The sequence below is a fragment of the Falco biarmicus genome, chromosome 2, assembly GCF_023638135.1.
Source record: "Falco biarmicus isolate bFalBia1 chromosome 2, bFalBia1.pri, whole genome shotgun sequence".
NCBI lineage: Eukaryota > Metazoa > Chordata > Aves > Falconiformes > Falconidae > Falco > Falco biarmicus.
In genome coordinates, this window is record NC_079289.1 from 73,193,637 (window position 1) to 73,219,739 (window position 26,103).

The 26,103-nt window shown below is 40.5% G+C and overlaps 1 protein-coding gene across 7 annotated transcripts in view; it reads left to right on the plus strand.

The window, feature by feature from the left end:
• Nucleotides 1-26,103, plus strand: part of LOC130144059 (cohesin subunit SA-2-like) — a 67,017-nt gene that overhangs the window by 36,722 nt on the left and 4,192 nt on the right. For 4 of the 7 annotated variants that reach the window (XR_008819999.1, XM_056327053.1, XM_056327051.1 and 1 more), the window contains 17 exons: nucleotides 3,470-3,577; nucleotides 5,568-5,676; nucleotides 6,511-6,628; nucleotides 7,509-7,612; nucleotides 8,059-8,151; nucleotides 8,237-8,326; nucleotides 9,346-9,549; nucleotides 10,995-11,071; nucleotides 12,019-12,106; nucleotides 13,131-13,208; nucleotides 15,087-15,179; nucleotides 15,895-16,063; nucleotides 18,593-18,744; nucleotides 19,523-19,624; nucleotides 20,935-21,089; nucleotides 21,185-21,313; nucleotides 25,187-25,374. Coding sequence is in view for 6 of the 7 variants with exons in the window: in XM_056327053.1 (XP_056183028.1) it covers nucleotides 3,470-3,577; nucleotides 5,568-5,676; nucleotides 6,511-6,628; nucleotides 7,509-7,612; nucleotides 8,059-8,151; nucleotides 8,237-8,326; nucleotides 9,346-9,549; nucleotides 10,995-11,071; nucleotides 12,019-12,106; nucleotides 13,131-13,208; nucleotides 15,087-15,179; nucleotides 15,895-16,063; nucleotides 18,593-18,744; nucleotides 19,523-19,624; nucleotides 20,935-21,089; nucleotides 21,185-21,313; nucleotides 25,187-25,374 (2,057 nt within the window). In the remaining variant the exon portion in view is untranslated. The remainder of the gene's footprint in view (nucleotides 1-3,469; nucleotides 3,578-5,567; nucleotides 5,677-6,510; nucleotides 6,629-7,508; nucleotides 7,613-8,058; nucleotides 8,152-8,236; nucleotides 8,327-9,345; nucleotides 9,550-10,994; nucleotides 11,072-12,018; nucleotides 12,107-13,130; nucleotides 13,209-15,086; nucleotides 15,180-15,894; nucleotides 16,064-18,592; nucleotides 18,745-19,522; nucleotides 19,625-20,934; nucleotides 21,090-21,184; nucleotides 21,314-25,186; nucleotides 25,375-26,103) is intronic. The other 3 variants (XM_056327052.1, XM_056327055.1, XM_056327057.1) reach the window with 3 other exon arrangements.

A 26,103-nucleotide genomic window follows, 5' to 3' on the forward strand; every position in this document is an offset into this window, starting at 1 on the left:
GTAAAACCCCTAAGCACTCATTTAAGGGCAAGTTACGAGTATAAACCTCATGTATCATATAGAGTACTGTGAGCAGTATGTGAATAGTAGTAGTAGTAGTTGTACATACAGGTATTCCTTCCCATTCAAGGAAAAAAAAAAAAAAAGGATCAGATGCTAGATGGTGTAATTGGCGTCTGTCAGCCCGTGCTGCAAAGAAAACGGGTTGTTTTCCCCTCCTTTGCTTTTGTGCTATTAGGGAGTGCTTCATACATGGCTGGAGCTGTTGTATCTGACCTACTCTTTTCCTGAGGAGGTAGGAAATAACAATGCTGTGGAGTAATGTAATTGGGGCAGATTCCTAGAATCTCTGAAGACTTGAGAACAAGGAGTTTGGGGATTTCAGAACCACAGAATTGGCTGAGTTTAGAAGATGTCTCTGGAGGTCACCTGGTCCAAGCCCCCTGCTCAAGCAGGGCCATGTAGAGACACTTGCCCAGAACCATGTTCAAATGACTTTTGAATATCTCCATGGAGGGAGACTCCACAACCTTCTGGGTGGCCTGTACCACTGCTCGGTCACCCTCATAGTGAAAACATGTTTTCTGATTTTCAGAGGGAACCTCCTGTATTTCAGTTTGTGCCCGTTGCTTCTGGTCCTGTCACTGATCAGACCCTGGGTCCATCTTCTTTTCACCCTCCCTTTGGGTACTTACACACATTAAGGTCCCTTCTGAGTCTTCTCCAGGCTGAACAGTCCTAGCTTTTTGAGCCTTCCCTCATGGGAGAGGTGTTCCCTTAATAATCTTTCTGGCCTTTCATTGGACTTTCTCCAGTATGTCCATGTCTGCGTATGTTGCATATCACCTCTCTTCACCCCGCTGGCAGCACTCCTAAGTCAGCCGTGGATACCATTAGCTTTCTTTGCTGCAGGGGCACATTGGTGTCTCTTGTTCAACTTGGTGCCCACCAGCACTACCAGGTCCTTGCCTAAGGAAAGGCAGTTTCATTTGTATTAGAAAGGCAGAGCCCTTATTTTCTATCCAAAGAGATGGCAGGCATGTTGCTGAGCTCTTCAAGCTATCAACAATTTAGGCAAGGAATTTTTTTTATAAGAGGCATGCAGGTGTTGCGTTCGCTATTTCTGTAAGTATGCTAAGAAGAGAAAACCTGAAATGCAAGTAATAAAAAATTCAGATATAAAAAAATGTACATTTGACTGGCATGTTCACACAGGAAATTCCATTTAAGCATAAGAAAAGAGTTTTTTACTGTGGGAGTGGTCTAATACTAGGACAAGTTGTCACAAGTTGTGGAGTCTCTGACTTGTCGATATTCAAAACCAATCAGGGACACAACCCTCAGCAACCTTCTCTGAGCAGGGGCTTGGACTAGATGATCTCCAGGGATGCCCATCCTCAGCTGTTCTGTGATTCTGTGTTGGCCCACTCTAGATCAGGACGTGTTTGTATAGAACTTTCTTCTTCTTCAGGCTGTCCACAGTTGTTTTTTAAAAAAACCCACAGAAAATAAGGGCAACTTCATAGAAATGACTGCATTAAAAGAACTAAATAATAAATTGACAATAAAAAGAATGAAAGAAACCTTGTCAGCAGACTGCTAGTTTATTTCAATAAATTCTCCATAGCCTTTTAATATAAAGACTTGCTATGTCATGTATTTTTACTCCTGTAAGTGCAATTTGTTGTCAGTCTTTGTTTTATTCTCAGTTGTTAAACTTGTAGTAGTTTAATAAATTTGATACTTCATTTATGGCTTCACAGGAGGCACCGGTGTTTATTCATATACTCTAATGCACCATGTTACCTCTTTCAATTTCTTGCTGTTTAACCTCAATAAACACATTTTTACTCTATTTCCTCAGTTCTGTAGATGGCTGAATAAGAGTTGCATAAATATTTTTCTTTATGGTGATTTCATGATATATATACTCAGAGTTCTTTCTGTATGTCCTGTTACTGCAAATATATACTCAAGGGAATTTCATGTTAAAAGAGGCCATCAAAGCCTGCCTGAAGTATGTAAGGCAGCTTTTCTTTTTGGTTGAGGACAAGCATTATCTTGCAAGATTTGACCCATCGCTTTTGGAGACATACTATCAGCACTTCCATTTAAGGACCTTTTTATTGTTCCAGTGACCATTGCAAGCAGCCATGGAAAAAATGGGAAAAATTCAAGACAGACATGAGTAAATACATTGTAAAGCTAAAATTCATGGTGTATCAACTTCTATAAATGAGAGGCTTTGAGAAATGAGTGCAGTCTTTTCTTTTTGTTGTTGTTGTTTTTTTTCTTCTTTTTTTTTTTTCCCCCTAATGATCTTAAATCTCTGGCAGTGCTAAAATATATTTTGCAATGGTCACTTCAGCGATAACGCTCGCCTAATGTGAGCTCACTTTTTTGCAGACAGGTTGGAGGATGTTCTGGAGCTTTGTGAACTTGTGAGAGTGCTAAAGGATGTGGTGGGTTTGGAGGCAAATGGGCAAGCACAGGAAGGGCTGCTAATTTTTGTAAGACATCACACCTAGCAAGTGAAGAGCATAAATCCTCAGTTTTAGAGACCCAGAGTTGTAGATAGATGGTTCTAAACTGTTACTACCTGAGAATTGAGTGCAGTAATAAAAAAAAACACACACCCTTTCCCCTTATCTGGCTGTAGCGAGTGTAAGGTTCTTGTATGTTGCTTTTTCGTTCTCTGAAGCAGCTTAGTCCAATGATGTTGCTATGGCAGTAAGAAGCAGGCATTTTGAAACTGTAATCCTTTGGGCTTCATTCTTCTGGTATCTCTCTGGTGGGTTATTCAACCCTGATGCTTCAGTTTCCTTTTTAAAAAAGGTTGATATTAATGCCATTTCTAGCGCTCATAGAGGATTTTAAGTTTACTAGTTGGCATGTGGTATTCTCAAGATGTGTAGCTGAATGAAAAAAATTGTGACTTTGAGTGTGTTTGCACAGAAAGGTCACAGTCATAAGCACACTATCAAGAACGTGTTTTGATTTCTTTTTACATGTGACTCTGTATAAGCTTAGTGTAATATAATATAAGTTTTAAAATACTGTAATAAATACTTTAAAAATAATTTGTACTGCAAAATAAAGCATCTTCCTGTTTATTATCTTCTATGGTGAACATCTAAGCATAAAGTAGAGGCATGATTTTCCTATTCTATTACTGTTACTTTTTGTATCCATGACCACTAATCAATCTTAGTTGTACTTTAAATTAATGTTCATGTCCATGCAGTTGGCCTGATTCATCATGGCTTGCACAGACCTCTGTTTCTCTGCACAGTGAGTAAAAGAATGCTGCCAATTTTGTTAGCAGTTTAGATATGTGCTACAAAAGTTTAGCTGTGTAAACAAGTTGCATGGCTGTGGAGAATCAGGTCTACTAAAAGCTGGACATAGCATTCATAATATTCTTTGCAGATAAACCTGAACTATAACTTCCGTTGTTATTTTTGCCTAGGAACTGTGAGGATGTGTTATCAGCTGAAGACTGTGAAATGTTATACCAGTTTGTTTATACCACACACCGTCCGCTTGCAGTAGCAGCTGGGGAATTCCTTTATAAAAGGTATCTCTGCCTGCCTGCCTGCATGCCTACTTCTTGCATGTTCTCATTTGTTTCAGAATGAAGGTGGATTTATTTAAGAGGGACATTAAGCATTCATTTTTCTGTTGGAAGTGTGTACCATGAGGGTAGTAGATGTGCTTTCTTCTGCTGAATCAGAAGAGAAATGCTGTCTGGGGGTAATCATTTGTTCCCCTGCACAGCCCTGGCACAATAAGCATGAGAAAAGTTGCAAGACTAACACAGAGAATATGAAACAATTGACTGATCCACAGATGCCATGCTATGTTGAAAGCATACTTCCTTTCTTCTTTCTTTTCCTGTTGCTTTACTTCTTACGAGCTCATTCATCACCTGGCATCTGCTGGATTTCCATAGCTTTGGTGATTAATCACAAAAATGGCCCCCTCTTCTCCCTTTGGAAGTTGCCTTATACATTGTAAAGGCTTTGAATAATGAGAGATGCAGCAGATTAAAAAGCCCTCCCAATTTTCTGTCAGGTTAATGAAGTACAGGGTTTATCTTCCCCAGGAGTAACTCTTATAAATGGGCTTCTTAGAACAATGGTTGCATGAAGTGAATGGAGTTGGCGTGCTAAAAAGAGAAGAAATAAATTTTCTGTCTCTGTGGCTGAGAAATAATTTTGCCTCACAAAGAGGAATGAAAATAAAAATATTTTGGCAAGAGTTTTGTGGGGAAAAGTTCAGAAATAATAATGATTTGTGTTTCCACATATGCAGAATCTCCTCCTAGTTGTCTTTTCCTGTCTAGCTGAATTACTGACATTCTTGGGTTTGTGGAGCCAAGTCCAATAGAAAGACAAATGAAGATAAATTTCTGTTTTGATGAGTCTTCTATCATATCTGCTAGTCTTACTTAATCTTTTGTGTTGGCCCTAATATTCTTTCATAAATCAGGTGTTTCTGCTCTCGGAACACTGCTACTTTTTGCCGTTGACGTGATTGCCCTGATAACTTTACTTTTTCTACCCAGCTTGCCAGTGCAGTGTGGATGCTGACCCTGTAAATCTCATCCTTGTTCTTCTTCGCCCAGTTCTTGTCACCAGCACTTCTGACAGTATAGATATCTTTGTTCTAGTGTGGTAGAGATGTTAGTGACGCCCTGTTTCCCTGCTCATACTATAAAAGTTTTAGTATAAAAGTTTATGCTTTCTGGCTCCCCCACTCCCTTCTTGGTTTGCATGAAATCTCCTCAATGTCTGCATTTTTAGCTTAGGTTACTTACTTAGCTGGCGTAAATTACACCAGTAGAAGCACTTTCTGAAAGCATAAGCTTTTACTGACATTGAGTAAGTGTGGTCCTGCTCTTAAATCCAGGCCATTTGGGCCTTACATTAATCTGTGGGGATGGCCTTCCTGTATTTATCCTGGGATTAGCACTTTTGATGAGCAGTACAGTCACACTCATTTTGGATAAAGAGGGAAAGGGAAATTGAAGCGTTGTATTGTGCTTCATCATACTTCAGATGAGGAATAACAGTTTTTCCACTATATTTGTGAAGCTGACTAAATTGTCTTTTAGAAATACAAGATAGTGTGTTTTCTTTAAAAAGTTTCAGTTCCAAGATGTATACCATGATGTGAATACTGGTTGGGTAGTAGTATCTCTACTCTATTGTTAAGGTTTAAATTCAGCTTAGAGCAAGCCCTTTTTCAAGCATGAGCAAATACCTACCTCATTGTATGTTCAAATCTGTAGAATCTGCATCTGTTGTCCAGAAAGCTGGCAGGATACCTGTGAAACTGTCAGAAATAGTCTCTGCATCCACAGGGATAGCAGATCTCTCACAATGGAAAACAACCGAATCTCTTTCCCTTTCACCTGATAAAAATGTCTAATATGATTTGGAGTAAATAAGTAGGCATTTAGAAGAAATACAGTCCTTGGGATCTTGACAGAATTAGTGGTACGTTGGCAAACGAGTATAAGGAGAATGTGGCAGAACTGGAGTGACTTTCTTTTCTGTTGGCAGGTTGCTTAGTCATGAGGGAGATGAAGAAGTTCAGCCCAAAGGAGGAGGGAAGTTTGGGGCAAGTACTGACCAGTTGAAAAGATTAATAGGTTTTTTCCTGGAGAGTGAGGTGAGGAGAACAGCCCCTGCAGTAAGTCTTTCAAATCCAGCATTGCATGTTATGTATTGGCTTGCTTTTGAAAACTATTCCTGCTGGTGAACTCTGAAATGTTTGGTGTTTGGGATGTTTTTGCTCTCTAGGATGAGTTTTTAATGAGAACATTTTGTTCTGTTGTATTAAAACTAATTTATAACTGTGCTAATGGAGAGAATCAGTGCTGAAGCAGCTTCTGAAAACATCCTGAAAGATTAATGCCACTGAGTGAGGAGGTTTTGGTATGTGTGTGTCGTTCTGCAGCCAGATATGGGTTGCTGTGCCATGGCTGTATGCTGAGTAAGAACTGCGTAGTTCTACTGAGAGTTTTATCAGCTAAAGTGCTGTACTTCATTATTTGCTTTTGCAGTGGTGCAGACCTACATCTGGCCAAAGTGTCTTAGGCACAGCAGTTTCGAATCTTTCTGCAAAGAATTTCAGAGGCATTGCTTAAATTGTTGACTCGTTTCTAGTCCCAAGGTTGTATTTTCAGCTGTTATGGTCAGCAATATAAAAGCAATACTGAAGCTAGTTTTAAAGAGATTACTTAAATTACAAAGGGAAAGTATCCTAAAAAGAGAAAAAGCTTTTTTCATGCTTTTCCTGCTTTTCCCCCCACTTCCCTGATTTGTATCAGATTGAAGGCATGGAGTTGTTGATTAGCTCCAAACTAAATATGTTGGAATACTGTGTGTGAATCTATGTGTGAATGACAAAGCTTTGTAATTGGAAAAAGGGAGAGGCACATGTGAAGCTCTGTTTCTTTTAGTGATATGTTTGCTTCTATGAGCTTGTGTTTTTAATCCCTAGCTACACAAACATGTTGCATACCTCATCGACAGCTTGTGGGACTGGGCAGGCAAATTCCTGAAGGACTGGGAGTGCATGACCACTCTTCTATTAAAAAATGCCGAAGAAGATGGAGAAGGTGGGTAAGGAAAGAGCTTAGTTTTGTCTGAATGAATCTCTTGGTACTGTTTTTTGAACTTTGCCTTCAGCTAGTTTAGGTTCATTCCATATTGCAGTACCCCTTGATCCCAAACTGTGGTCCCCAAGGGCCACAAAGCAGATGCAACTCAATGCACTGCCAATGTGATATTTATATCAACATATTTGTTTTATCCAGTATTCTGTATTTATGTAATGGTAGTTTAGAAACATTGCAAGAATACTTGCATAAATAAGCCATAATTGTTACACAGAATTAATTTTTTTGTTTGTCCACAACTTAAGAATCTAAAAGAGTTAATTGATTGAAGTGCAGTATTGTTGGGCTACTGTTTATGCCTGAAAAGAAAATAAGTACTATGTTGAGTTCATTAACATCTAACACTCTAGAGGATGAATGTTTTGTGGAATTATTTTAAAAGGAACTTAAATCTTTAAGGTCCCTTCCAACCCAAACCTTTCTATGATTCTATGAACAGTTGTTGTAGTGGAACTGGAGGTGGTTGTGTGATTGAAATCAAAGTTGTAGACCCAGTGAGTTAAAGTATTTTGTTACTCAAAGAAGTATGAGAAATGTGAAAATAATCAGTAGGAGTAGGCCTTGTTAACCTTGCCTGTGTTTTTGGGAGCCTAACTGTCCTAAAAGGTTTAGCCATGAGAGGAATAATTAGTTTTGTGTTCAGTAAATAATTTTCTTCAAATTAAATCAAACATTCTCTAGGTGTTTATTTAGCAACACTGCATCTTTCTGTAGTGTCCTTCCACAGTTGCTCAGATTAATGAGTAGGCTTTACATTAGCTGTTGCTGCATCTTCATTTTTCTTTTGTGTGATGCTGAAAGGAGACTGATTTACTTACAGCACTGAGTGATGCCCATGAAAGTGCTCTCATTGAAATTATCCTCGCAACGGTTAGAGAAGCAGCTGAAGGTCATCCTCCAGTGGGCAGAGGTGCAGCCAAAAAAGTCAGTGCATCTTAATCTTATTTATTGTCCTGTAATCACATTCTCTTTGCCTTATATGCTTTGCCATACAGTGTGTTCCTAGTGGTAGGTGTATCTTAAGCTTGTTTTTTAAAAAAGGCTTGTTTTCATGAAATGACACAGTGTCTTTTGACCTCTAGATCTTATTAGTAGTGGATGTTGAAGGAGATGAGCATAAGAGGAAAGCCAGTTGAAGCATGTTATTGACAAACGGTCAGCATTTTGTCCGTGAGATATAGCTGTTTAGCAATTTACATCTAGTTTAAGGTTAACAAAAAAAAAAGTAATGAAGCATCTTCATGAAAAAGTATCTTTATCTGAGCTTGATATGGTTTAGACAAAGGTATGTGAGTTAACCTTGGGTTACATGTAAAATTCCACTCAAATCTAAGAGATTTTGTAATTGATACAAAATGCTTTATCTGCAGATTCTGTCAGTAAAAGAGAAGAAAATACAATTGGAAGATTGTACCAAAATTACGGAACACTTTATTATGGTGCTTCCTCAGCTCTTGGCAAAGGTACCTAACAGCTGCTCTGTGAATGCATGTTAAATCTTTCATTAAAATTCTTGCGGTGTACTCATATCCTGTTTTTTCTCTGCAGTACTCAACAGATGCACAAAAAGTGGCAAATCTTCTGCAGATTCCTCAGTATTACGATTTAGATGTTTACAGTACAGGACATCTAACAAAGGTGAATAAGAATTGGGGTAGTCGGTTCATGTGGAATGTGCTAGTTTTATGTGACAATGTACAGAGTTTAGTGGGACTTGGAACAATATAAGGAAAATATATAAAGAAAAGTAAAGAAATGGTCTTATACCTTGAGCGAAGTGGTCTTATTCAGGCTTTACTTTTTGATGTAGTGCTGCCAAAGAAAAGCCTTAGTGCTTGTCACTTCTGATGTGCTGTGACTGGCCCTGGTGGGTAACGATTTGTGGTTTCATGTAGTAGGCCCGGCCCTGGGTTTTTCATTGCTGGGTGGAGAGAGGGTGGGTTATGCCGTGTATCTAAGCTGGTGCTTCCCAGGAGTTTACTACAGAATAGGTTTCATTCTCCTTGAAGGCTGACTCCCAGCTGCTGGGGAATGATAGTAACTGAAAGATAAGAATGGAGATAGTATATCTGCTGACGGGAGAGGAATGGTCAGAAACAAATAGATGAAATCCTTGAAATGGCTTAATGTATTCTTAAGCAGGGATATTTACAGGGAGGTAATGGTAGGCAAACACTCCTAGGTTAATTTCAGCACAAAACGTTGACTGGAAGAGGGAGAGTCAGCAGAATGGCAGAAGTTACCTCCTGCCACTAAGAGTGAAGACCCCAGTTGCTGACATGATCTGATACATTCTCCATCCTCTGCTGCTGAGGGAGACAGCTTCCATTGTTTGAAGACACAGTTGTCCTTTGGAAAGGCATTTATTCCCTACCTTCGTCTTAATTTTTATGTAGTGCCAAATGTGTATTACTGAAGTAGAACTTAAAGCAGTTGCTTCATTCTTTAGGAAGATCCAGAGACGATAAGAATGAAAAAGAGCTATAAACCCAGAAAAAAATTTGTATCCTCTAATCCTACCCTTCTGCTCCTTAGACTGGCATTTATTTCATGTTGGTTATATGACCTATAGAGATATATGGGCCTAGTGAAATGTATGTAAAGCATAAGAGGATTTTTGCGCAATTTACCTATAATACCCTTTTTATCACCTGCAGCATCTGGATGCTTTGCTGAGAGAGGTAAAAGACATTGTGGCCAAACACTCCGACACATCTGTCCTTGAGGCTTCCTCCAGGACTTATTATATCCTCTGCAATGAAGAAATTGCCATCTATAGCCAGGTGGATCGTGCCCGAACTCAGCTGATAGATGAGTTGATGGGACAGCTTAACCAGCTACTAGATGGCTTCTGGCAAAAGGTGTGTGACATTGTAGAGAGAAACAGACTGTTTCCCTATGAAAAAAGAAGACAAAAAAATTGAGGGGGATATGGAACTTTTATTTGCCTGCTGTTTCTCCTTGAGGGGAGCAGAGCTTTTGAAGATGGGTTTTTGCCTCTGAAAAGATCGACAGTTTACATTTTAATGAAGCAGATGTATTTTGGCAGGAACAGAATGGGGAAAAAAATAAATGAGGTAGTCCACACCAGCACCAGGGCATTTTATGTCTTCTGAATATTCTGGACCTAAGCTCCGTAGTTTCTCCATAGTCGCTTCATTACTGTGCCAAAGATACGGTGTGAAAGATCAGCTAATAAGTGCTGTGGATCTGTAGGTGACGAGACTGTTCCCGAAAAGGTATAGTTCTGTACTTTGACATATTTGTCTGTACACAAGATATCCTTTGTACTGCCACTTTGGCTGTAGAGGTAGTACTAGGAAAAAACCAAGCCAGCAATCTGTAACACAGATTGTATAGATTTGGGGTCTTTGAAGTGATGACTTTCCCCTTGAAGGAGGACTGCAGAGTCTCCCTCAAAGTTTTTCATTAGTTCTAAAAAGCAGAAACAGCTGATGGTGATATGAATAGCTTGCTGGCTGAACTAAACAACAGAAGCCTGCAGCTGATCTGATCAACTGTGCCGTCATGAACAGGTGTCATGCCATGGCATGAGAGTTAACAGTCAGGTTTTTATTGGACACTGGGATATTGTAAAATGTGTCAAGCCAAAAAGTCCCCTAACCACAGATTGGATTTATTTTGTTGGTCTTAAATAGATATCTGTGTCAATGTGGGAGAATGTGAACTTACGAGAAACAAGATAAGTGCTAGACCAGGGATTCTTCAACTCCTTCGTAGTGTGATCCACGTCTAAATAAAGAGATTTTCTTCTGGAACCCCTCCCTTCTAATTCCTGATTGTATATACCGTCTCCCATAATCACGTAGTATACTTGTGGAAACTACAGCAATTGCATCTATGGGAAAGTATTTAATATATTTTTAGCTATCTTTGAATGTGATCTGGCAGCTGGAAGCAAGGAGAGTCAGCACCATGTGAACAGTTAGCTTTCCAGAGATCCTTAACAACTGTGTGAGGCCTGTGAGTCTGAGGGTTAGCGCTTCTGTGTTAGCCTAATTGCTGGTTTTCAGTCTTACAGTGTTAGCAATACTGTAATCTAGGGAGACTGCCGTGGGTTTATTAATGACAGGGACATTTCTGTATACAAAATTTCTGTGCAGTTAACATGCTGTTTTCTTTTTACTCTAGAGGAAGACATGAACAGCATTGTTAAAGATGAAGGGACTGGGCAGGGCTGGCGGAGAGTAGTTCAAGCTTGTGGGTTGGTTGGGAAGAGAACGTGGCAGTTGCCTTGCCCCACACTGTCTAATTCCTTTCTTTTTCCCAAACTTTCATAATTTAGGAAGAAGGTTTTTGTATGGAAGCAGGAGAAATTTCCCAGATGCACTCTGCTTTGAGAAGAGTAGCAGCTTTTCATAAGTGAGATCTTTATTTACACAATTTACTTTCCCATATACTTAAGTGTCAGCCTAACAGGTGCCAAGTGAGAATTGCTCATTTGTTGGGTTTAGTAAGATTTTTCACAAGAGAATGAAAATGATCCCTATGAGAGGTGCTGCAAGGTTTAGTTTCCTCTTAACAGAGCTGTACTCTTGGATATGGGGTTGTTTTTGACTCATTACTGAGGTTGGAGCATCAGTTTTAATGTGGCTGAGAAGTGTGTGCTACAGAGCTGGGATGTCAGAGTGGACACAGAGGTCCTGTCTGTGGTGCCTACCTCCTAGCTGGAGGCTTTTGCGCTACGTTACTGTCAACGCTGGTGGTCAGTCTGAAGAGAGTATAGTGAATGCAGTCTTTTTTCCCAGCAGATCTGCTTTGTTTGTTTTAGTTAATTTGATCATCTTTTGTTAAAAGATGGATTTCTCAAAAGCTTGGTTCTCCAGGGATTGTTCACCAAGTAAAGTGTAATGCAAGATAGTAGAGGGTAGGGCAGTTGGGCCGCCTTCTTCAGTGTCTTTTACCTACCCTTTGTGCTAGGGCTGCTCTGTTTTTGCAAGAAGAAGTCTAATGTTGAGGTGCAAACACTAAAAGAGTATTAGAAGCAGCATTTTAAAGTGGGGTGGGGAAAGGTTCTTTAAATCTTTTGGAGCACTTAGGGAGTGTGGATAGAGTACAGGAAAGGGTACAGAGCTGCTTTTTCCTCTCCTCAAGACACTGCAGTCTGTGGTAGGAATGCAGGCTGTAAAGGTTGCAGTATTAGATCATGAAAAACTTAATTTCATTTTTCCCCTGCTTATAATTAATAATTAGTTGTTTAACGTTACTGCTGTACATCAAATGAAGGTAAAAATAGGATGCACTTAATCTGTTTGGTCAGGTGAAATTTCATTTCTTCCTTAGTGTATCATTATTTTTTTCACTTGCAGTGCCCATGATCTCACCAAGTGGAATCTGTATGACAAGACTTCAAGGTTGCTGGTGTTTGAAATGGAACATGGGAGATTGCCTGTTCTGGTGAGTTGTGAATATTTAACACTGAAAGAGGTTTTTCTTGTTGCAAGCAGGAAATTAGGAAATACTAAATAAACTTGTATATCAATGTCCTATGAGGCAGGAAGATACTGTTTCCATTTCTCAGTGTGGGAAACTGAAGCTGTCTTTGGTATAACGTTATTTGAACCGGTAAATTCGTGCCATAGATTCATTTATTTTTGGAGATTGTCCGAAACTATGATAATCATCTGGCATCTGGATTGATCCTTTGTCATGCTTTGTACTTCCCATTGATTGCATAGTCTTGCCCTCAGTACTTACGAAATTGTTGGGACCCTGAGGAGCCCCTTCTAGATAGCATGTAACCAGAAACTGGAATACTTTGGACCTGTTGCTTGCATAGTGACTCTTGGTGAAGATGGTTTGTAATTACCAGCTGCCTCAACTGCAGCTTTTTGGTTGTCTGGTTGTCTCAACTGTAACATTGGCTGTTCCAAGATGGGAGGTGTATATCTTGGGATTACAAGGTGAAGTATTTTAGCAGTCGTGCATGTTAATCAGCCCCTGTTTTTAGGAGAGAACTTGAGGTTATTTGGGAAAGGTTGAAATTTAGTTGAATAGAGAGAGCCTGCAGTCAGTGGGTAGAGGTGGCCTCCTTTAGATGGAGCATCACGGGACCAAGGTTTGACTTCTGCTCTGAATTGCCCTTTGAAGGAGCCTGCCTTTCACCGAAGAGAAATCCCGAGAAGCTAAGCTAAAGTTAGTCTCTGTGAACACCCTTTTTAGTACAGGGTTAGTTTCCACTGAACTCATCAAGACGTCAGAGTTCTGCAGAAGCAGCACCTTAGTAATGAAGCTTCTCAGGAGGCAACGTTTCCTTCTATGTAAACCTGTTAAGTTTATTTTGAGGGTCTAAATACTGTACAGTGCAGAAATGGTCATGCAAACAACATGCAGAATGTCAGGCTTGGATGCTTTGTTTAGTCTTAAGCTTTTTGCTCTTGACCCTTTCATGTAAATAAAGAACATGTGTTTTTATTTGCAGATTATCCTGCCAGCTCTCCAGTGCATGTATTTTTCTCTCCTGTGGCAACTAGCTGCAGTTCCGGAAAATTCTCCCAAGGTTGGCCATTTCACATAATTCTGAAACTTGGAGTTGTACTTCTGGAAGTTTAAGTTGCTTTTCTGTTCTCAGATTGCCAGAAAAAAACAAGCTTTGTGTGTTTTCTTGAGGAAACCAAATTGAGCTGAGGCATTTTCTCTCTGTCTTGCCCTCTTTTTTTTTTTTTTTTTCTTTTCAAAAAGCATTTATATTTTTTCAGTGTGCAAGAGAATGAGTGAACAATAGTTCACCTCTGTTTTTATTGCAAAACATGTGCATTGAATTCCTGGGGCTTGATGGAGATAAGGAACTTGCTCAAGTGCCAAAACAGTTCGTTGTTTTCTAGTTTTAAGCAACAAAGAATATTCAATGAAAATTCCAGGAAGTCTTGATGCTTTGTTTCATTTTTATTTTCTCGTTTTACTTACATGTTTCTGGCACAAAATTTGAGGAAAGTGGTAATTTTCTCATCAGCTGACTATTTACTTTATTAATTGGTTTTATAAAATGCCAAGCTCTGACAGGTATTTCAGAAGACAGTCTAGTTTAAGACACCAGAGAGGAAAACTCTTTTATGCTTTGATTCATGTGTGAATGTGTACCTGTGTGGCTTCTCTTTGTGGTGATTTCTGACTACACCAAGTGCTGCTGCTTCTGTTGTTCTGCCCCTTTCCCCTGGTGCTCCTGTGTGTACAGAACAGGACGGTGACATGGACATTTGTTTTGTGTGAGAAATGCTAGCTGGGAGGTTACCCGTTTGGTGACTGATTCAATATCTATTCCCATCTTGTTCCATTCCTGTGTGGATGTCCGCATCTCTGACTGCTCTAGTATGTTCTGTCTTTCAGCCCAGGCACGGTTAGCTTGACTGATGTTGGGGCAGCACATTTTTTAATTTGGCCTTTCATATGGGAGCAGATTTTGATTGGAAGCACAGTGCTACAACCCACTCTGCAGGGCCAAATCTGGGTGTTGGCAGAGAGAGAAGTTCCAAGTGCAAAAAAGAGCATTTCCTGGACAGCAGCTCTAGGATTGTTTCTCCCCTCCCCCCCAATAATGTCAAGGCAGTGTTTTGCCTCCCCCTCTGCTGCATTTCAGCGTGCCCTGGGATGGATCCCCTTTCTTATAAATGTGCAGTTGCATAGCATGAAATTGAGCCCTCCTGTAAGGGCGTTCCTCTTCTGTTGACTGCTCAAAGCTCTGTGCAGTGCAACAGCTGCGACCTGGTGAAGGATCAGAAAGTCTTTTATGTGGCTGTGGGCAAATCAAATGGTCTGTCTTGCTGGATTCATCTTAATGGAGGTGTCTAAGTCTGAGTGCCAGAGTTAGCAGTGCAGTTAAACTGCATTGCCTCCGTAGTCGATAGAGGGAGAGAGAAGAGCAACTCCAGAAGGCAGTACACATTGAGAATTAGATGGGATGGACCAGAGTTTTTATGACTTCCATGTTTAAAGTGGAAATAATTATCGTTGTGCTTTGTAAAAATAAGCTGAAGTAAGTAAGGGAATACAAGCTATGAGAGCTGTCCTTACTACAGATGGAGAAGCGAAGAGTTTGTGACTTGCTGAGTACCACTAGCCTCAGCAAGTGTGACATGCACGCGTCCTACTACTGTTTGTCATATTTCTGCACCAGAGTGTGGGAGGAAGTACATATTTCTGTGGGTTGACCTTATATCCCAGATGTTGCACCTGAAAACAAGAGATGGGTTTAAAGTTGTTCATAGCTATAAGCTGTTGCTACTGTGAGATGTCACCTTTCGTAATGCCATCGGCTGTGCTATCTTAAATGAGTAATATCAGTGGAAGAAAGATGCAACTGTTGTTTGTTTTGTAATTCTCTACTGAATCATAGCCCCTAACATATTTGTCCTGTCACTTTTCCTAAAATCATTTTTAGGAGACTCTTTTTGCACTAAGAGGAGAGCTGAGATGTTTCAGTCAGATTTGCATGTGCTTCCTCCACCATAAGGAAAAAGATGTAAGAGAAAAGGTTTGTGTTGCTCTGTCACTTAGCTAGTGTTCATGCTCAGTTCTCCTTTTAAATGCCTGCCCTTCTTTTCATACTAGTATTTTCTTCTACTGATTTTTTGCTATTGTTTAACTCTTAGCAGAGAAGGAACTCTAGAAAACCCTGTTTTCAACTAATTATTTTAAAGGCAAATTAAAATTATGTTAGTTAAAATGCTACAGAAGTCAGTGCTTTAATCAAACATAGATATGTGTCTGCATGGGCGCATCTGCAGAATCAAGACCTGAATCTGAATGACTTAGTTTGCCTGTTGATAATCATTGTCATTTTCTGATTAGACTAATCAGCGTACTGGTTGCTACTATTGCTTTATTAATGCCTTGCTATGAATATTACTTAAAAAAAAAAAAAAGAATTGGAAAAATTGTCCGGTGATTCATGTGCTAAAGAGAGATTTTCTAGCATAATAGAGCTCTTCTTCCCATGGAAGTTTGAAAATCTTTAGGTGGTATTCATGCATGATACTTGTATATACTGTATCCTAAGTTACAAGTTCTGGAAGGGCTTAGCTGTGGCATGTTACTACATGTTGGGGCAAACAGAAATCTTCAGCTTGCAACGAAGAAATGGGATAGAAACTAGATTGTGACTTGCAGTGTTTGATGGAGATGCAAAGTAGAGTTGTCGTGAAGAGTAACATGGTCTCTAAATCGTTCTTTGGCTTTGCTTGATACAGGCTTTCATGATACTCTGTGACTGGTTGCTGATTTTGAGTCATCAGGATTCAAATAATAACACAGAAGCAGTTGGACTTCCAGATTATCATCTTAGCACATCACTTCAGGAAAAACTGCTTTTGTTTATCCAGGAACATGTTTTCATGGTGGAAGAAGAGGAAAGCAAAGGTTAGATATCGAATCTACCACTTTTGCTGTCATTTGTCATCTCCACTGAACCTATTGGGAAAAGAGGCTGGTCTTTTTCTTGTTGTTTTTTTGATTTTCTTATTGTTGTTGGGCCCCTTTACAAACAAAGTGGCAGACCTGTTATTCACTGATGTGTATCCACTGTGGATCAACCACAGGAAGTAGCTGCTAATTTACTTGTAGGATGAAAAGGGCTGATGTAATGCAGGGATGGGTGAGAATGTAAACGTATTTGGTGAACTGACTTTCATGGTAGAGAGGATGGTGTTAGAGGAAGGCCTTGCAGTGTTAAAGTGTGGCTCTGTCAATGCATGGACACTTCTAAGTCATGAGAGTAAAGGCCTAGTGGATTTTCATTTGGGGGGTGTGGGGCAGATTTCATAGAATCATAATTCATGGAATGGTTTGGGTTGGAAGGGACCTTAGTTCCAATTCCCTGCCATGGGCAGGGGCACCTTCCACCAGACCAGGTTGCTCAGAGCCCCATCCAGCCTGGCCTTGAACACTCCCAGGGATGGGGCATCACAGCTTCTCTGGGCAACCTGTTCCAGTGCCTCACCACCCTCAGAGTGAAGAATTTCTTCCTAATACCTAACCTAAATCTACCCTCTTTCAGTTTAAAGCCATTACCCCCATACCCTGCCCCTCTTGAGCTTTCTTGTAGGCCCCCTTTGGGTGCTAGAAGGCTGCTATAAGGTTTCCCTGGAGCTTTCTCTTTTCTAGGCTGAACAACCCCAACTCTCTCAGCCTGTCTCTATAGGAGAGGTGCTCTAGCTCTCTGATCATCTTCATGGCCATCCTCTGGACCTGCTCCAACAGGTCCGTGTCCTTCTTATGTTGGAGGCCCCAGAGCTGAAGGCAGTGCTCCACAGCGGGGTCTCAAAAGAGTGGGGGAGAGGGGGAGAATCACCTCCCTCAGAGTGCTGGTCACGCTTCTTTTGACGCAGTCAGGGATGCGGTCGGCTTTCTGGGCCTCAAGTGCACATTGCTGAGCCATGTTGAGCTTCTCATCAACCAAAACCCTCAAGTCCTTCTCAGGGCTGCTCTCAGTCCAATTGGAAATAGTGCTTGTTGCTCTATAGCCTTTTTCAAATACATTCAGACGCCGTATTGAGGCTGTTGTGAAGGCTGTTTCTTTTGGAAGCATTTTGAAAATAGATGTTAGTTCATTGTGGTTTTGAGGCTGAGTTCCAGTCTCATGCTTTGAAAAACCAAGCACTGTTCTAGATCACTGTGTCAAACTCTTGTCCTTCAGCTGTTCAGATGGGATTCTGTGTTCAGTTTTGGGCACCACACTTCAAGTCACAGTGTATATACAAGAAGTGATGGGCCTAAATTGCCACAGGGAGATAGTAGAAGAGAACCCTTATTGGTAAAGGTAGAGGCACGATGGAAAAGATTGCTCAAGTCAAGATTGTAGTATCCTAGTTGTGGGAGTTTTTGAAACAGGGTATGTTTCAGGTTGCATATATTATGTATCTGAAACCAATAAAACTGATCCTGGTTTGGGTTAGATAGCCTGCGATCTGTTTCAAACCAGTTTTGTGTGATGCTTTGAATTTCTCAGTTCTCCCCAAAAAGGATCCTTGTCATCCCATTGCAGATTCCTTCCTAAACGACTGATTTTTTCATGCTATGGGTGTGCTTGTCTGCATGCACAGCTGGCAGCTGCTCTGTTTTAGTTTTAACTCTAATTTGCAGATACTTCTGACCTGTCATTTACCTTATGTTTGCATCCAGGCCCACAGTAGTGCTAGAAGCAGAAACAGTCCGTATCAAAATTACAGGTCAAAGCCTGAAGCCTTTTGGCATTAGGTGGATTACATTCACAGCGGGAAAGAGTGTGTATCAGCTTTCCTGCTGCAGGAAGCTCTCCCCAACCACCTTCATAGCTGTGTTGGAAGACTCTCGAGAGTGTTTGTTTTCCACAAGTTATCCCGCTAGTAATTAACCCATGTTCCAGAGATGTAACATGTTCTTAATGATATGAAATTACTTTTTTCTTTCACTTTTGTTGATAACCATTTTGAAGAGTTTAATTTGAACTCTTGTTAGACTGTGTATGACAAGTTTTTTTTAGGGTTTCTGATGAATTATATTATGCTGGTTTTCTAGCATCTGTATTATTCTAGGAAAAAAATGTGGTTGCAATTTGTCTGGTCTTTTCCATTTGGTGTGTTCGTGCCTTTTATTCTGCACTCTGGTTCTGTTCTGTAGCTGTGAGCAGTGTTGTACAAGGAGATTCTGACTAGCAGAAATGCAAAAGCCCTATGAAGATCAGAGCAGAAGACTGTGGAAATAACTCATTTTCACTGTCATGAGCTGCAAGCTTTGAAATGGAAATAAACATGTGTTTTCTGATATACACAGGAACGAGCGCTTAGCATCTGTTCCTTAGCATGTTGACTGAACAGCTGAGTCTGTGCTATTTGGATGAAAGTTGGTCATTAAAATTGAGATACCTTGAATAAAGTGTAGAACAAAGCTTCATTGCTTTTGTTTCCCTAGACCTGACAGAAGAGAAGGAGAGAAAGGATGAAAGTTGCAAACTTGATGACTTGCACAAAAAGCGGAGCCTTCTTGCAGCATATTGCAAGTTAATAGTGTATAATGTGGTAAAGATGACTGCGGCTGCTGAGATCTATAAGTATTATGTGAAGGTAATGTTTTAGATAAGGTTGCTTTGCGTTTGCGAAAATGGTGTCGTTAATAGTCTTACGGCTCAGAATCCTTGTATAATCACAAAAGGGCTATAAAATCAAGGAAGAGTGGGACAAATCTCTCTGCTCCGCAAAGGTACCTCACAGCAGACAAAGTAACTGAGAACAGAGGGTATGTCTGTCTGAACAGCTGCTCCTCAGCATCTCTAGGGAGGCCATTGCAGAGAAGCGGTTTATGGCTGGGAGAAGTTTTTAACTAGTGGTCAGCTTACTTTATACAGCTTCATGCAGCTCCACAGTCTCTCCATATGGAGATGGCCTTGTTTTCACATGAGTCCTGGTTTTAGACAACTGATAGATTTCCAGCTACTCTGAAGTGGGTTTCAGCAGAGTGGGAAGTTTCCCTGAGCCAACTAACAGGACTTTGGAAATACCTGAATATGGATCTTGTTCTTTACTTCATTGGGCTCAAGGCAGACACTGGTTAAATATAGAAAACTCTCTATTTCTCTCCTGAGGAGGCTTTGTTCTTTTGTTATAATAAATACTTAATTTCAGTGCAACTTTAATCTTCACATTACTTTTAAAGGTGCATACCATTGCTTTACATACAAAAGAATATAAAAAGTCTAGTTTTCATCTTTTAGCTTGGGTGTTCTGATATTGGGAGTGTTTTATGAACTTCTTGTGTCACATGAACACAAATCATGTACTTTGTGTACTCCCAGAGCTAAAAAAGGGGAATGATAATCCTCATTTGTTTTGTTTCTGTTATTAGACCTACAATGATTTTGGAGACATAATTAAAGAAACATTAAGCAAGACAAGGCACAACAACAAAATTCAGAGTGCCAAGACACTGATTCTCTGTCTGCAGCAGGTAAGGTTAAGATTAAAACACGAGGCTAGGGGCTCTTGTGACAGCTTTATTCATAGTGGAGGTTTTTACCTACCTTGCCATAATTATGCACGTTCATTTAAAAACCTAGTGGAATAAATCGATTCCTTGCCTGTACTTTCTATGTGTATGTTGGTTTTGCATGTCATAATTAAAACTCCTTTCAAATCCTTAAATCTGTTTTAAAATGTAATTTTGTGCACATTTTTTTGTCTTGTTTTTAATCTTTAAATGCATAGTGTGTTAGGACTGATGGGAGATTATGGAGTATTTCTTGGGACGTGGTAGGTGCCCCTTCACCTTAACAAAGGTTAAGGATATTATTCTGTGGGTTATGGACTATCTCAATTCCTACTGAATTTGAGGAACCACAAATGTGTCTCTGGCTGGCCAGCTCTAATCCCCAGTATTTTTTACTGGAAGTGGGTTGCAGCTCTTCTGAAGGGTCTCAAGTTGCTGGGGCTTGCAGCTGCTGACTGATGAGGCCAGTTAGCTATTTCAGCAGCTGCTTTTGCCGGCTCAGGCCATGACTGGAGCTGCTTCTAGCTTGGAGTCGTGCTGTAAGTCACAGAGCAGGCTCCTCCCAGGGGGTACTGATACATGAGCTTCGCTTATTTCACACACATTGCCGAGGGCTTAGATCTGCGAGCTAGCCTCTGAAATCTGAGCTTAGATGAGGCTAAACAGCATTTGGCTACATATATTCTGCTGACACGGTCAGGACTTTGTGTTTAGGTATCACATAGACAACAGGCCCTTTTTGGCCTTTGCTTGACCTTGAAAGTTAACAGGTTGAAGAGAACAAGCTACCTCCATGTTCTGTTAGGAGAAAAACCCAGAACATAGTTAATTGGGCTCAAGATGTGCTTTTGACCTAGTCTCACTCTCAGAAATTGGACTACGCTGCTGCCAGACTTGCTGCTTTATATCTGCATTCTGATAGTCTGAAAGTCTCTCAGGCAGATTAGGCCTCTGGGGTTTGATTCAGAAGTCCCAACAGGAGATGGGGTCACTGGGGCCATCATCTTCAGGAATCGGTTCTGTGTTTATGCACACCATTTCTTTTTCCATTTTTTTATTTGTCCCTGTCTGTTAAGCACAGCAGTGTCCATTGTGTCAGTTCTTTCTTGTTGCAGTTGTGTGCTTCTGAAGCACATGGCTTACCTGCTCTCATGCAAGGCTTCTGTCTGTGTAAGCTAACTGTTGCTTGCTGTGCATGTCTCTGTGTCCTCCTGGTGCTTTGTTTACCTGTAGGATTACATACGGTGGCTTATCTGAGACTTCTTTTGCAGCTGTTTCAGAAACATGCAGAAAGCCAAGACAGCAGCAGCAGTGTGGACTTCTCTTCTGCTTCCTTCACAAACATGAAAGAACTTGCTCGTCGCTTTTCACTAACGTTTGGCTGGGACCAAGTGAAATCCAGAGAATCTGTAGCCATGATACACAAGTATGTGTCATGTAACGTCACTGTCCGTGGTCATTGCTTTTGTTAGTTGTCTGTTTTATTACTCTGTTCTTTTGTTGTTTTTTTTCTTCCAACAGGGAAGGGATTGAATTTGCTTTTCAAGGAGCTACTGGAGTAGAAGGAAAATGCTTGCCTCCTAACTTGAGCTTTCTGTTAATCATCAGTGAATTTTCCAACAAGCTGCTAAAGTCAGACAAAAGACTAGTGTAAGTTAAGTTCTTGTACACTGTCATACACAGTTTGTGTTTCGTGTATCGCTGTACGTGGGACTCTTGACCGTCAGTGTTGCAGAAGTTGCTCAAGAGCTTTTCAGAGAACCTTTAAAATCAACCCCCACCTGAGGTTGTTAGCTTGAAGAAACACTTGTTGAATTTTGTAGTAGTAGTAATTTTGGATTGTATGTGCAGTATGCATTCTAGATCTTTTCTAGACATAGCTGTGGCCACATACGGCAATTCTTCTAAAGGAAAGGGAGTGTTAATTTGGTGAAAGGAATTTGCAACTTGACTGGCTAGAATGCTTTTCTGAACAGAAAAGTAAGGCAGAAAAGACTGAGAGAGTGCCTGGATCATTCATTATTTGGTAATGATCTAATTCCACAGCTTCACGATTCAGTTACATGAGTTCCATGGAATATACGTGGAATAGAAATATACATGACTGTATTCATAATGGATATTCAAATTCAAGAATTTACTGTTTACAGGGGAATATGTTGTGGTCCAGTTGGGCCTGTGTTTTACAGTGGTTTAAATGTTTACATTTAATAATACAAGAGTGATAACCTTATTTTGGCATCATGGGGCAGTATGCATCTGAACAGAGAGATTTATGATTGTGTCTCTTACTCCTTTCTTCACCTGTCTCAACTCCAGTCATTTTTGAGAAGGAAGTAATGTTCTTCCTTCTGTGTGACCTTTGTCATTAGTTCTCTGTTCAGTGCTGTTTATTTGGGATCCGGATCTCTGCACTTCAGTCTTCTATTTACAGATACTGTAAAAACTATTGCAAAATATGTAACAGGTATTTCCATTTTCCTGAGAGCATATTTGAAGACATGGGAGTGTAAGATGAAACATTAGGACATAGCTGCCTTTTTGAATTTCCGAGCAAATCACTCCTGTACCTGACAGCAAAAGTTTCCTTTCGGAGAAGAGGTCAGCAGAAATGGAAGAAAAAACCCAACCATCACATCTTGCTCAGCCCTGTGTAACTTGTTTGCTCTTGTGTTACTTTGTCTTAAATCGGAGGATAACTTCCATGGGGATTACCAACCAGTTTTTGTGTAACAAGGGTCAAGAGTGGCAAAATGTCTGCTTTCCTGTTACTTTACATGACTTATTAATGATTGCCAGATACTCATACAAAGTATTTTAAAAAATGCATTCAAACCCAAAATGCAAAATACAGAAGAAAAATGTTTTACATAAACTGATTACAACTCCTGGTAAATTTCAAGTGGATAATCCATGAGTAGTGGTAACTTCTATTCTTGCATTTTTCCTGGGAGAGAATCTTTGAGATCTATGACTAGAATTGGTTTTCATAGAATCATAGAATCACAGAATGGTTTGGGTTGGAAAGGACCTTAAAGATCACCTAGTCCAACCCCCTGCCATGGGCAGGGACACTTTCCACCAGACCAGGTTGCTCCAAGCCCCATCGAGCCCGGCCTTAGATACTTGCGGGGATGGGGCAGCCACAGCTTCTCTGGGCAACCCGTGCCAGTGCCTCACCACCCTCAGAGTGAAGAATTTCTTCCTAGTGTCTAATCTAAGTCTACCCTCTTTCAGTTTAAAACCATTACCCCATGTCCTATCACTACAGTCCTTCGTAAAGAGGCCCTCCCCGTCTTTCCTGTAGACCCCCTTTAAGTACTGAAAGTCCACAATAAAGTCTCCCCAGAGCCTTCTGTTCTCCCCAACTCTCTCAGCCTCTCTTCACAGGGGATGTACTCCAGGCCCTCTTTTATACAGTTTCTGTACAACTCTGTCCATGTTGTCTGGATTTTAGAGGCGTTACTATCTGTGTGGTGACACTTGCGCAACAAGCAGATTTTTGTTAATCTATCCTTGAAAAACTTTGTCACTTCACTTACCTCCAATGATCAGTTTTTAAAGAGAAAAATATTTCATCATTAACGTGGGCAGATTTCAAGCTAAACCCTGATAATTTTTTTCTTAGGACTATATTTAACTTTTTGACCAGAGGATGTATTCCAGAAGTATGTTCCTGAATGTATTAGATACATTCAGGTAGGTTTATTCATTGCAAACATTTGCGGGAAGTACAGAACCTAGCAGGGAATGCACTTTGACTTCTGTTCCTACTGCTTTGGACCTTCCCACTGCTGCTGAGAACAAATGGGAAACAATAGAAATCACAAGGGGGGAAATTGCAGTTTTATCCGCAACTACATTCAGACGATGTTTCTAGAGTAACAGTTTCTATTCCGGGAGGCCTAAAATGCTTTGCAGGGGCTGGAGATTATATTTCCTCTTAGAAATATTTAGCTTTAGCTCCATCATAAATTACTGGATGGAATGTTTTAGGTCAACATGAACTTTTAGAAATAAACATCTGGTTATTTTCATTTTTATTATTAATCGTAGGATTGATGTCCAGGTCTGTATGTTAACATATGTGAATGTACCTGTAACAGATGAGATACAGAATATGGGCATTTGTTAGAAAGGAGTATATTTCAACACCATCGAAGTATATGGATTTTAACCTCCTCCCCTGTAATTGCCCAGGCTGTAGCAGTAAAATATCTGACTTGTCAATTGCTCTGTGCCACAAAATGCACACAATATATGAATTATTGAATAACAAGCAGCATGAAGGGCCTGATTCCTGAATCGGTAGGAGTCTTTCCATTGACACTGATAGCAGTTGGATCAGACCCTAAAACAGTAGTTATAATACACGCTTTTTTGAAACCAACAAATTCCATTACCAGGATTTCTTGATCCCTGGGGCCCCCAGAGTCCAGGACTCTGACTGTTCGAGAGTCGGTGCTTACCCTAACCTCCTCCCAGCATGGGTTTTCTTGCTTTGCAAAGCAAATGAAATGTCTGATATTTTCCAGGCCACACTCCTAATCAAAGAATGAATAATATACTGTACAGGCTGGTGTTAAAACTGTCACTTCTGGTGTTTGCTAAGGCGAGGTCTGTTTTAACAACACTGGGCTTGATTTTAAAGTGACGAGCTGTACCTGAAATGTGGTGAATATTCAGTTTCTAATCCCGAGTCAGACACCGGTTTTCTTTTCTTATTGTTACGCAGTAGGAATAGGTCAGAAAGACTTTGTCAGAAATGTCCTGTTTTTCAAAAAGGATGTTTGAAGGAGACCTCTTTGCTTCACCTGAGAATCGGGGAGGCCTGGTGTCAAGTCTCTGGATTGAATCGGGCAGAGCAGGGATTTGTACCAATGGTTCCCACATCCTGTGTGTTGTCGTAACTGCAGAGCTGTTAACTGCTTCTTGCAGACACTTGAAATTTTACTGGCAACCTGAGAGAATTGGATTGAGTTTGAGATGATATTACAGAAAAGTGGTTTAATTGGTTGTTCTTGGTTTTAATTTTGACAAAACAGGCACTCATGGCATAAATATCCCATTTCCTGACCTGCTGTACTACTGAATCACAAGGAGCATCTCTTGCCTGGGATCTCCTTTGTGTTGCAGTCCACGAGGCAGAAAAGGGCCACCAGGAGAAGGCGTGCATATTCGCGGAGTTCTGCGCTCTCCAGACTGCTCCTGGCAGCAGCAATTGGCAGTGACTTCTGCACAGGAAATTCTTTCTAGAGACTGATGTAATTCTGTAATTCCTGTGGATCTAGTGTTGTTTCTAATGCTAAAAATCAAGCACTCTGTTAGCTTCAAAGGCATTTGCGTTTTAAATATTCAGAGATGTCAGATATTTCTGAGAAAAGGGATGCCCTTTCTTTTTCTTTAACAGGTCTGCCTGCACCCTCGGAGAGCAAAGGGAAAATACCTTTCTAACAATACCTTCCCTAGATATTGAGGGGAAAGATACTGAGTTTTCTTATGCTTGCTTTTGGTTCTCTCCAGGTATGCCTACTTACAGAGGTACATAGCAGAACCACTGCCTTGCAGAGGAGATGAATGGCAGCCACTGATTTGGTACAGAAACTCTTTATTGGCAAATGAAGATGAGGAGAGCTCTGTCCTTAGCAGTTCAGGAGAATGGTCCCCTGCGGGCACATCCAGGACATCTTTTAAAAGGAAATTCTCCAGTGGTATGACCGCTTTCCTATTCTGAATCAGCTGTATTTGCTTTGTCCCAGCTAAAAGGCACTTCACGCTTTGAATTAGCAGTACCACAGTATGCTGGATATTGTAGACTTTCCAGTTTGAACAGTGTTTTTTTTCCTTCAGCTTTGTTGCTGTTAAAAGTCTCTTTGTCACTCGGTAGCGGTAAGATTTGTCTGGAGACTTTGAGTAAGCCGAATTCAGGTAATCTTGAATTCTGCTTTGTACTGAGCTCTGGTGTTTGTGCCATGGAGACTTGGCTCATCACTTTCAGTTGTTACAGGTGGTGTTGCTTGAGGCCCTGTAAATAATTGAGACAGGAGATGTATTTCCAGAAGCTGATTCAGATCTTCAGCCCAGGTGATCTGGGACAAATCATCTTCTAGGGTCCTTCTCTCTGTTGAATTTCTAGGGTGCCTGTAAGATTATACTCCTGACTTAAAGAGTTATAGTTAGGTGGGCTGCATCCAGGCTTTAGTAGCTGTCATGGACTTCTAATCCGTAATGAGGTATTCACTGTATGGATATGGTGGGACTCAGTTAAATGTAGTCAAGCCATTACGAAAACAATTCCCAGTACAAGTGCTAAGTGCTGAGGACATGTGCACTGGTATGTGGAGGAAAGGGAATTTTTCTAGAGCATCCTTTGGTTTCTTTCTCACCCTTCCTCAGAAATTTTCTTTTCAATGACTTGCCTTCAGAAAGTTTGTTCCTTT